The sequence below is a fragment of the Sander vitreus genome, chromosome 16, assembly GCF_031162955.1.
Source record: "Sander vitreus isolate 19-12246 chromosome 16, sanVit1, whole genome shotgun sequence".
NCBI classification, from domain to species: Eukaryota; Metazoa; Chordata; class Actinopteri; order Perciformes; family Percidae; genus Sander; species Sander vitreus.
In genome coordinates, this window is record NC_135870.1 from 31029087 (window position 1) to 31041280 (window position 12194).

The 12194-nt window shown below is 40.0% G+C and overlaps 1 protein-coding gene across 4 annotated transcripts in view; it reads right to left on the reverse strand.

Moving 5' to 3' along the window:
• Positions 1–1155: 1155 nt before the first annotated feature.
• Positions 1156–12194, reverse strand: part of LOC144531650 (ras-specific guanine nucleotide-releasing factor RalGPS1) — a 77434-nt gene continuing 66395 nt past the window's right edge. For 3 of the 4 annotated variants that reach the window (XM_078271898.1, XM_078271899.1, XM_078271901.1), the window contains 6 exons: positions 8781–8861; positions 5889–5994; positions 5680–5772; positions 4803–4908; positions 4626–4717; positions 1156–3722 (listed from right to left, as the gene is read on the reverse strand). In XM_078271898.1, the coding sequence (XP_078128024.1) occupies positions 3693–3722; positions 4626–4717; positions 4803–4908; positions 5680–5772; positions 5889–5994; positions 8781–8861 (508 nt within the window). In that variant the 3' untranslated portion in view covers positions 1156–3692. The remainder of the gene's footprint in view (positions 3723–4625; positions 4718–4802; positions 4909–5679; positions 5773–5888; positions 5995–8780; positions 8862–12194) is intronic. The other variant, XM_078271900.1, reaches the window with a different exon arrangement.

Below are 12194 nucleotides of genomic sequence, written 5' to 3' on the forward strand. Positions count from 1 at the left end.
ACATACTATAATATGACTTTTTGCGACATACTATACAAAGCCTTTTTTTGACATACAATATATTACTTATCACTTTTTTGAAATACTATACTATGACTTTTTTCGACATACTATACTGTGACTTTTCGACATACTATAGTATGACTTATATATATATATATAATGTCGAAAAAAGTGATAAAAAAGTCGTAGTATGGTATATACGACTTTTTTCGACATACTATACTGACTTTTTAAAAGCTGCTGAGCTAACCTGTAGCATTTACTTACAAATGTTATGCTATGTTCACATTTTAGACAACTCTTAAAATTTTCCTCATTAATTATGTGATATTTCACCCATAAATGTTAATTCATAAGATCTGACCGGCCTTATCTGTGGATGAACCACGGGGCCACAGATACTATACTATATTTATATAGTATATTTATTTATTATATATATGCTCTCTCTCTCTCTGTCACGCCTCTTTACATGGCATGGGTGAAAAGACTTCACCAGAGGATACATCGCTAGATCTTCAATTATAACTCCTCCGGGGAGCCTCCTTGAAGATGGCGTGCTGAGAATGACTTCCGGGTCACAAGCCTGAGGATCGAGGAGTCAAGGAGGTACAAATCTGGCAATTGGGAAAGGCCTAGGGTGGTGTGCAGCCTGAAGCATCACCTGCAGACAGTATGTAAGAATGAAAGACCTACCCCCTCTCTGCATGTTTTTCAGTAAAAAAGTTGAAGCTACATTTAAGTGTCAGGTCTCTGTGGCCGGTTTGTTCAGTTGGTAGAGCAGGCGCACATATGTGGAGATTTATTCTTCGACGCAGAAGGTCCAGGGTTCGAGTCTGACCTGTGACGGTTTTCCTGCATGTCTTCCCCCTCTCACGTCTGAGCTGTCCTACCATTAAAGGCAGAAATGCCCATAGAAAAATATTTAAAATAAAAAAGTATCAGGTCTCTATAGCGGAAATTGTACAATAGAGCTTATTATGGAACCAGTTTGAAACCAAACATACACTCTTGCTTTTGTTCACCCCAAATCAAAAAAACTGAAAGTCTGCAGTTTTATCCTACAGCCAGGAAATCACTTCTGAATGCATAAACTCTCAATACTGGACATGCACAGATGAAATTAGTACTGAATTTGCATTTGCTATTACCTCAACACATTCATCTGTTTCTTTAATAACAAGTTTTACTCTTTAAATAGCATGTGAAATAACAAAAACAGTTGAATACAGCCTATTGTACAGCAACAGCAGAGGGACAAAAAACTCGTTGAAATTGTGATGCGACAAAGTCAATCAACGCAAAACACGTTCAGCTGAACTGCAATAATAAAATACTGCAATACAAAATACTAAACCAACACAGGCTCAGGCATTCACAGGTGATGTGTGGACATTTTATGAAGAAAGCCTAATATTCCTTAGTGGTTGGAGGAACATTATAGCATATGTCTCCTGTTACAATAAAAAGAAATGCAGCAGGTGCCCATTGGTTTTGAAAGTCAATTAGTGAACCTAAGTTGTGTAATCTATTACACAAGTACACTTCCATACCTATAAATCTGCAATAAGCTAATATTGGCCAATACATATCAGTCCGGCACCGACTCTTTTTTTAAGTTTCAGGACTCTGCCCATTGATTTACCTACAGAAAGGACTGGAATCCACTGAATGCCCGGAACAGTACGTATTTAAGAGAGCCTTCATGTCTGCATTCATCTGAAGATGGACAATAATACTGGAGAAACATTTGGAAATCCTGACTATTAAAAGTAGTCCACACTTTGTTTTAGTCAAGGACAATAAGTGAACGAGTTCTAAAAAACAAGACAAAGAACATTTCAATTTATCAGCTTCTTAACAATGTGATTACACTTGACAAGTATATGCTTTCATTACTGTTTTTCAATATTTTTGCCACCGTGGCATTTGATAATCAGAAATAAATGACTGACAGTTACCATGGGTTCTACTCTTAAAGGATTATTCCGGTTTATTAAAACTTGGATCTTTTTTCATAGCTTTTGGTCTGGGAACATCAGACAATCAGACAGGTTGAAACGAACCGACAGATGATTTGGAGATAAGACACCTTAAACGTTAATAATTCCTTATTGCATAAGAAAACGGTGTGCACACAACTACGGAAAGTATGATGGGTAAAAGCTGAAGCAGAATGTAGGTCTGTAACAGCTCCACCCTCCCATCCAAATATGGTCATCTGGCTCCAAAAAACCAAGATGGCGACGGCCAAAATGTTAAACTTGAGGCTTCAAAACCAATGGTTGGCGTCACCGTGGCTACATCCACTTCTTTTATAGTCTATGAATCCAAGTTAATAAAGCTGAATTATCCTTTAAGCTCAACATTTTGATTTTGAAGCATGTTATTTAACCTTATTCCAATGTCCTTCAGTTGGAGATCATGAGTTAAACTAAGTTTTAGGCTGGCATCCCACCAACAGTCAGCAGCTGGTCAATCAAAGATAATAATCGTACCACTTCCCTTTGATGACTGTCAAAAAAATAAACTCTTTTACAAATAAATACAGTATTTACACACACACGCACACACACATGATTGTTGAAAGCTCGGTACTTCATTGCTTTAAATTGACTCCACCAGCTGCCTGGCATCCTGGTGTGGACAACAGCTGTCTTCTGCATCACTGATTGTAATTATCACATTATCACACAGTACCACTTCTATGGGGTTTGACACGTTTTGATAAGTTTTGTAGAAAATATGAATTGTTGCTATTTGTAAACGTTGGTATGTACATCAGCAAACCCTTTTTACAGGAGAACTACCAACTGAGGTAGCGAGGGGGAAACAAGTGAAGTGGCGCAGGGCTGCTTCTTCATCTGACCACTATTCTGGCTCTTAAAGCCAACTTCAAGATTCCATATTGTTTTTGTACACCTATGAATACTCTTATTTTGAAACAAATTCAGTCCAGCTGTATGCCACAGGGCTAAAGGTGATGAAGACTCATCTTCTGTCCTTTTTGACTGGACAGTGCTGATTTTTAATGGTAATAATGAGACTTTAAAACAGGGTGATGTTTTTCATGCTAACAGCTCCAGATTCCAGTTGGGATGTGCGTTGAAGTTGTTGCCTACTCTGACTCTGGTATAATGTTGAAATGCAGAAAAACATTGCAATAGCAGTTTCACAGATTGAACAACAGGGGTGTGTTTTTGAACTTCCTGTGTTACAAATGCGAGCTCCATTTAAAGGCCGTGTAACACCGGTCTGCAAAGTCAAGATCAGCATCAGTCAGCTGACACTGTTGTCCACATTTGTGCACTGATCGTTTCACCCAAACAGAAACCCAACTTGGGCCAAAAAAACAGTGTGCTTGCTCACATGTTTTTAGCAACATAACAAATGACAGAGAACAAGGATGCTTAGAGACAGTAATCAAGGGACAACCTCACCAAAGTCTTCCATTGGCTGGATTTTTCCAGAGTTGACATTACATTTAGTCCTAGTGAAGAAGAAAGCAGGTGTGTTGGCATATGGAGTCACACGTCCAGTATTAAAGAGCTTCTTCTACAGTGCCAGATGCTTCTTGACTCTCCCATTTCAGTAGATACCATCACATTTCACTGTGTTCCATTATTTAGTCTGTACATCCCAAACAAATGGGTTTGGCACAATAATGTCCTGCTGTGTAAGGTCTGCTCTCATTCAAATGACATGAGGTTTGCTGGCATCTGTTGAACCAAAAGAACAGACATTTAGCACACAAATTAAAAACTGAAAGGGGAAAGCTGCTGGCTCTGCCAAAAATGAACAAAAGCCAAAAGGCTACTCTGTCTGTATACGTTTTAACCCAATTTTAAATGATTGATTTTTATAGATATTTACATTTATATATTATCAGCTTCTAAAGTTGTTATGGAGAATGTGTTATCAAACCTATTTACTGTATATATTTAGCAGATACAAAACAACATTAACATTCATTTGGAGTCATGTGTTTGGTGCCGTGATGCTCTGACTCTCAGGTTGCTAAATGCTCCATTGTGTTCAGTAGCTGTTAGTAGCAGGTAGTGCACAGTGGGTTCATCACTGAAAACAGCTGCTGCAGCTGCTGACAACGAGGTTGATGAGAGTGCTGAGACTCAACCAAAACAGTAACGTTGGGGGCTGAAAAAAACGAAATAATAAAACACTGCAGAGTTGGGTTAAGGTTCTTTGTGAGTGGACTTTACCCCAAACTGACACAATGTCTTCCTGAGGGAAACACTGCTGGCTCTCCTTGATGGTCCCATTATACAGTACACCTTCGACCCATGATGGTAGTAACATTATGGCCATATTGGTAAATTGATTCAGGGAATATTTAAAGCAAGAAACATGGCTGATGCTTTAGACTACTAATCTCATTTTCAATCTATTTGTAATGGTACACAGTGGTGAAACAGGTGGAGGAAAGTGTCTAGTCTTGGTTCGTGTCTCCCTGCTTCTGAGGATGGTTCAGTATTTATGGTTAGAACTCTTCTATATCATATACTGTATATTCCCATTTCTATTTATCAGTCTCCTCAGGAAAAAGTCAGACCAAAACTCACTCATGGTCCAGACAGATTGGGGAGTGTGTGTGCTGAACATACCTGGGGTCTGCTGCTCCTACAAGCCTCTTCCAGGTTTTTGTGCCAGATGATCGCTGAAAACCTGGATCCTGTCTGGAACTTGTAAACATTGCCTGTGAAGTGCCACACATTGCTTTGTGTGATTATCTGAATTGAAACGAGGGAAAGAGAAAACAGAGAACGGAGTGTGAAGCTGACCTTTGTCTGGGTCATTGAGCTGGAAGATGTTGGGTCTGGCTGGGTCATCTGGCAGCACCACCATCCATCCCGTCACACACACCTTCTTGCAGGGGTTGGACTTATACTGTGGCACACACAGGAATACAGCGGCTCACATTCACAGCAAACATGTCCAAACTAATGGCTGTGATTGGAGCCTATGGACATAGAACACAGCTACACCGTGACTGATCTCTTTAAAAAAGTAACTAGACATCAGGCTATGGAGACAGGAAAAAGACGAGACAAGACACGTCATTGGTCAGCTGTTTTCTCCATCAAGTCAGTGACGGTTGATAGTGAAGACAACATGAAGCAAGTTAAAGCAACTGTCTATTTTTTTACATCTAGCAAACAACTCTGTCCGCAAGACATGACTTGATATATAAGTCAATATAAGATGCTTTATTGTCATTGCATGTTAAACACAACAACATTTGGTTTGTCATCCACTCCACAAAGCAGCATCAGCATAAAGAAACTAAATTGATTTCTCAATTACGCTGTGCTGGCAAACTTAATTGCTGCCTTGACACAGACACAAGTGTTATTCTCAGTCTTCTTCTCAGTCCCTTCCCCCTTTCTGTTAAAGCCCAAAACAGTCTCCTAAGCCCCTCCCCCCACAAGGGATGGGTGTGCATGAGCAGTGATTGACACGCAGTTAGACATGATGCACAGCTGTAGCTCCACCTTTATTAACTTTATGTTTGTCCAGCACTGATCCTTCCGATGTGTTACGGTGTTAGCAGCGTTCAGACTGAAAGCAGCACTGAGTTAAAACATTTCACTGTTCATCACACTGCTGTTCACATTACAAAGTCTGACCAAATTCATGTTATTTAAGCATCAAACTCACATGTTTCCTCTCAGAGGCCCTCAGTGCTTTGGCCCCATAGAATGTCAGTGTCGATCCAGACAGAGTGATCCAAAATCTGCTCCACGATGACAACTGCAACATAGCAAAGAAAAACATCTCACTCCCTCTCATCAGATAACTCCTTTTCAATTTGCTGACATGGTCAACTGTATTTGAGGGAAACAGAGTCATATCAAAGATCTCTGTACCTTGGGCTTCCGTCCCTCCTTCAGCAGCGTTTTCCTTCGCAGGGGTCCTTCAATAGCCACACTGCCGGCCTCACTGCATCCATAGCAGGAGTTGGCAGCAGAGGAGCTAAGGGTGTTGGGAAGCGAAGAGGAGAGGAGATGCAAGGGGGGATCCAGACACAAAACACAATAAGCAAGTGAAACAGATTCCTGCCAAGTACTCAAGAGTTCAGAGAGTGACACAATATGCCGCTCTGTGATAGGACAGTGGTGGCTCTGCAGTATGCAGGTTTTCATTAGTATAGAAGGTGGACTTGTCCTTTAGGTGTCCCTGCACTGATTTATGCTTAAAAAGTAGTTCTTGACAAAGCACTGGGCCACTTGGTTGTAGTATTTTTTGTTGTCTTATTTTTGCAAATCACATGGCGTCCTACTATAGGGGTTGACAGCAGAAAACGTGTTAACTATGTTCAACAATGAAAGGGTAAGCGAGTTCTCCACTGACATCAGCCTCAATGGACCAAATGTCAATGCAGTCACAAGATGTGAGGGTGTGGCCACATGATCTCTGTTATGATGATGTCATATTTGACGTGACGATAGTCCAGACTCTGGGTATCCATATCACTTTTGTAAAACAAATGCAATATGAGCAAAGTAGAATGAATAGATTGTGGTGTGATCACAAAACAGTGTATGATGATGACAGTGTGGTCTGATAGAGAGAACATGCAGGTGACCAACATGGACATTATGGTTCCCAAAGCTTTTCTTATAGTTAGATGAATAAGTCAAACACAAGACAAACATGAAGTGCAGCTCCTCTGCAGCGATGGTCTCACACTGTAGCAGTTAGGGATGGGTTAAAATAATCCATTCTTCAATTAAAATCCATCTTTATTTGAGTGATCGGATACTTGTTAATAACATCCAGAAATTGATTGAATTGACTTTTAATATCTGTGTTTTTACAATGGATGTCTAACCCCACCACAAACATTTTGGGGGTTAATTAACGCAAACATTAACCTTGTCCATTATATAAAATATCTGAGTGTAACTTCTTGCTTGTACAATTTACAGCAGAAGTTCTCTGAGAATCTATTTTATATCCAAGCTAAACTGGTTTTGTAACTGAAATGTCCCTGACCTAACTGATACTGAATCGGAAATGTAATCGCCTATGGTCAAGGCTGCGATCACAGATGGAGGATGAATTCATAATGTATTTATGCAATTACAAATCTTCATCACACTTAGACCGAACTAAAAGCGGTTGATCGGTGAAATACCAGCCTTTAGATTCAGCCACCAGGTTTTTCCACACAAAAACTGCAGTGAGTATAGTCATCATAACACAAAAGCTAGAAGTTAACGTGCCATTTGCTAGATGCTATTTGTCAGGAATCCCCCCAGGAGTCCTGCACCAACACATCTAGGGCTAAGGTGATATCATAGTATATTTTAAATCCTGTTTCAGACTGTGATTGTAATTAAAGGGTCAGTTCACCCAAATTACAAAAACAACACATTTGCCGAGCTTCGAGCTATGTAGATAGTTTTTGTAGCTTTGTTTAATTTATATTTATGTACCGCCCACAGCCACATTTTATTCCAGGAAGCCGAGTGAAAGCTGAAACTTTGGCAGGAGAAGGGCCTGGACCAGCTTGCTAAACTCTCATTTAGTCATTTGAGGGCTTAAAATGTAAATATTCTCAGTCTCATTTCTATCACAATCTGCAAATACGACATTTAATATCAAAAAACATACATGCTCAAAATGAGTCTCTCTAAGAACACATTCCTAAACAATCCATACCAAGAAGATTTATCTCTCATGTTTATGAAACTTAAGGCCTAAACTCTAATTATTCTACAGACCACATCTGAAGCAATGACAGATATAGACGGTCAGATAGAAGAGGATGTATGGGCAACAATCATAAAAAATACACTTACTAATCTGAGCTGTAACGCTGATAGAGAGACAATTTAAAATATTACATCGACTTCATTTTACACCACTATTAAGGGGTCTTATCTGGGCTCTCCTAAATGCCCTAAATGTGATACAGAAATGGGCACATAGCTACGTATGTTTTGGAAATGTGGAAAAAGTGTTTTGGGGAGATTTGAAGGATTAAATGGTTACCTTGGTTAGATATCATTTGAAACTGCCACCTCATTAGTACATTTTAGCAGCTAAAGTGGAAAGTGCAAAAAACGCCTACAATGCTATATTGATTGGAATACTCTTGTACATAGCAGGGAAGACTATTCTCAATTTCTGGATCTCTAAGAACACTCTTGCGCTTGACGATTGGTATGAGGAAGTATCTCTGGAAAAACTGACTTACACCCTTCACTTCATGACAATGTTGAGGGATTCATCAGGATATATGGCAACCCGTGTGTCTTCTATTTTTCTACTTTCCTCTTATCCCTTGCTGCTGCAACAGTGTGAATTGCCCCATTGTGGGATTAATAAAGGATTTTGAATCTTTTTTTTTAATCTTGAACCCGTTTTGGACACAGTGGGCCCCACTGGACTGAACTTTGTCTTTGCCCAATTAACAACATGGGAACTGACTACAGCATGTTCAAGCAATTTGAATATAATTATGGCCACCTGGCGGAGTGTGCGTTTGATTTTGTCTTGATTTATCATTGTCCTCCGTCTTATTTAGTATTATGTATGTATAGTGGGAAAAGTGGCTCTATACATATATTGAACTGAAATATATGTATTGACTGCCAGAACCCCAATAACAAAAGTAAAGAAAAAGACACCTGACTTCCACCAGTATGAGGTGAAGGGATGAGGTGAGATACAACAGTCAAACTTCTATTACTCCATAAAGATGAGTTTGTTCTTATTTAAAGTCATAATGACTCTCCCACAGTTCACTGTACCTGTAAACATAGCTGCGGCTCCGGGGGGAGTTGCGAAGCGGGACCCTCCAGTTGGGGCCCAGTGTTGCGTACATGCGGCCCCTGTTTGTCACACATCGTCACAGTCAGTCACTCATGGGGTTAACCTTTTTCTTAGCAGAAATGTTCAGTTTATCCATAGGCGTTATAAAAGAAGTGGACGTAGCATCCGTGATGTCACCCATTGTTTTGTGGACTGCCCGTTTTCAAGCCTCGAGTTTGGCATTTTGGCCGCCGCCATCTTGATTTTCTTGGAGCCAGAAGTGACCATATTTGGCCGAGACGCTGGAACTAAATGATCAGCTAAATCTTAAGACCTTAAGCACAGCGTTTTAACACCATAAAACATTAATAAAGCATGTCAAAATACACTACAATATTAAGGGAAGAAGACGACAAAGATGGCCTAACTAATCTCTAAACCATAAATAATGGCAGTGAGTCATTATTGGTTATCTGACAAAAAAAGAGTTTTTCTAGATTACTGCGTTCTTCCATTTAATGCGGGATCATGTTTCTACGATTTAATAAATAGCATTTATAAAAATGTTTACACTATGTTGTAAGGCAGACGAGTGTTATCTGGGAATCATCAAGTTTATTATTTTACATGGAGCTAAACTTAATACCAATTTATGTTGATTCATGTTCGTCGAATGTGTCTGCTAATGAGTCGTTAATAGTACAGTAAGAAACAGTTTAGACTTTATTTGCTTCATCAGTTATTTAAAATGTTAATTCATTTTTAAACAGACTTTCCACAATTCAATCAGTTCTTCTGATAAATTTGTCATGTTTCACAAAGCAGAACTTTAATAAATAAAGTTCAATATTAAAGTTAATAAAGTCACGTTATCAAATTGCGTGAATATGCTGATGGGCGGTGTTTCGGGATGTCAAACCAGGTTAGTTAAGGTTACACATCTTACTAAAGTTTATTTCACTTGGTTCACAGAAGGGCTGTTAAAGTTAAACATCAGCTGGCTAAGTCATCAGCTTTGGCTTCACTTTACAGACCAGGAAGCTCCGTCCACTTCTTTTATAGTCTCTGAGTGGATCTCATGCCACCAGAGTGAACTAACGGCAATTCAAACCATACACAGTACTGAGTGACAGACATGATGATATCTAATGTCCAACCACAGCCATTTTTAATCTGCCCATTCTCTGTTCTTGCTGGGAGAGGTTGATATACAATATGATTAACTTGACATTGGATGTTAGCAACATTTAAAAACATTGATATTGAATGCACAATGAATATGCTGCAGGCACAGATACAAGCTAGTGGCACAGAAATACATTTCTCAGACAAATTCAAAGTTCAAAGGATAAGTCTGGTGATGTTATTAGGGACTAATTGACTGTAAGAAATAAAATTTAAAAAAAGAACATTGTCAGCCTCAGTATTATACAGAACTTAGTCTGGCTTACCGGATGCTGACATCCAGCGTGTGAGGGACACGCCGGAGATCAGTCTCTCTTCCCGTTCTGCTATCTCCACTATCTATTTAGCAGAGCCCCCGTCCCTGCGTCCGGAGCATAGTGCCACCCAAGACCATTGTTTAAAGAAATGCGAACAAGCCAGAACGTTGTGTTCCCCTGCATTAGAATAATAAGTGTTGTAGCCAGAGCACTGACACAGCGCTGTGGAGAAAGGTCTGGCTAAAGACTAAGACTGAACAGAAGCTGACTGTATGCTTATGATTAATCTTGGAACCCATCAGCTATCGGTCTGACCAGGATTTAGCCGCTGGGGGCTGGGGCCAATATTTCGGGGGTTCAGGTATAGCCAGCAGATATCCAGGCAAAAAAGTCCTCTTCCGTGGGCCGGCCATTGCTTACAGTCTGATTAGCAACTTGAGACACGAGAATGAAGTTGGACTTGAAAGACGATGCCGAATTGTTTCTCTGCATACGAATGCAGGTACATTTTTAAAAAGCTAATAAAAAATAGCCTATGGGATCTGAGATTGCATTTCGGCCAATGCGTTTTGCCTCTTTTGATTTCCACATGGACTGCTTACCTGCATGCAACCAAAGAACGCTCAAACAAGATTGGTCAAACCTAATCTCAACTACAAACGGACACCAGAACGCTTCCGATATCCACATCTTGACTGCTTCAGACAAAGGACTTGTCTCCATACTTGTCTTATTAGATCTTAGTGCTGCATTCAACACTATTGACCATACCATCCTGTTACAGAGACTAGAACATTTAGTTGGCATTAAAGGAATTGCACTAAGTTGGTCCTATTTCTCTCTCAAGTTAATTTGTTAATGTTAACGATAAATCCTCCAGGTATGCTAAAGTTAGCCATGGCGTTCCACAAGGCTCAGTGCTTGGACCAATTCTATTCTCCTTATATATGCTTCCTCTAGGCATTATTATTAGGAAACACTCAATTAACTTTCACTGTTATGCGGATGACACCCAATTATACTTATCAATCAAGCCAGACGACACCAGTCAGTTAGCTAAACTTCAAGCATGCATTAAAGATATAAAATCATGGATGACCTACAATTTTCTGATGTTAAACTCAGACATAACTGAAGTTATTGTGCTGGGCCCCAAACACCTCCTAACTTCATTATCTTAAGATATAGCTACCTGGATGGTATTGCCCTGGCCTCCAGCACTACTGTCAGAAATCTAGGAGTTATTTTTGATCAGGATATATCCTTTAACGGCCACTTAAAACAAACCAAGAACAGCCTTTTTTCATCTTCGTAACATTGCCAAAATTAGGAACATCCTGTCTGAAAACGATGCTGAAAAACTAGTCCATGCATTTGTTACTTCCAGGCTGGACTACTGTAAGTCCCTTAAGACTCTCCAGCTGATCCAGAATGCTGCAGCACGTGTTCTGACAAGAACTAAGAAAAGAGATCATATTTCTCATGTATTAGCTTCTCTGCATTGGCTTCCTATAAAATCCAGGATTGAAATTAAAATCCTACAAAGCTCTAAATGGTCAAGCACCATCATATCTTGAAGCGTTCATAGTACCTTATTGTCCCACTAGACCACTGCGCTCCCAGAATGCAGAGTTACTTGTGGTTCCTAGAGTCTCTAAAAGTAGAATGGGAGCCAGAGCCTTTAGCTATCAGGCTCCTCTCCTGTGGAACCAGCTCCCAGTCTGGGTTCGGGAGGCAGACACCGTCACCACATTTAAGAGTAAACTTTAAGCTCTCCTCTTTGATAAAGCTTATATTTAGAACCAAACCGACGGGGGAGGGTGTGTGTCTACAGACACAGCACCTGTTCTCTTCTCTGCTTCACTTCATAGTCGTCAGATTAATCTACCATATAATCAATGATATAATCAAAGTAGAGGGAGGCAGGCCAGTACAGCCCGATCCGGCAGGGAAGAGTTCTAGCCCGACCAG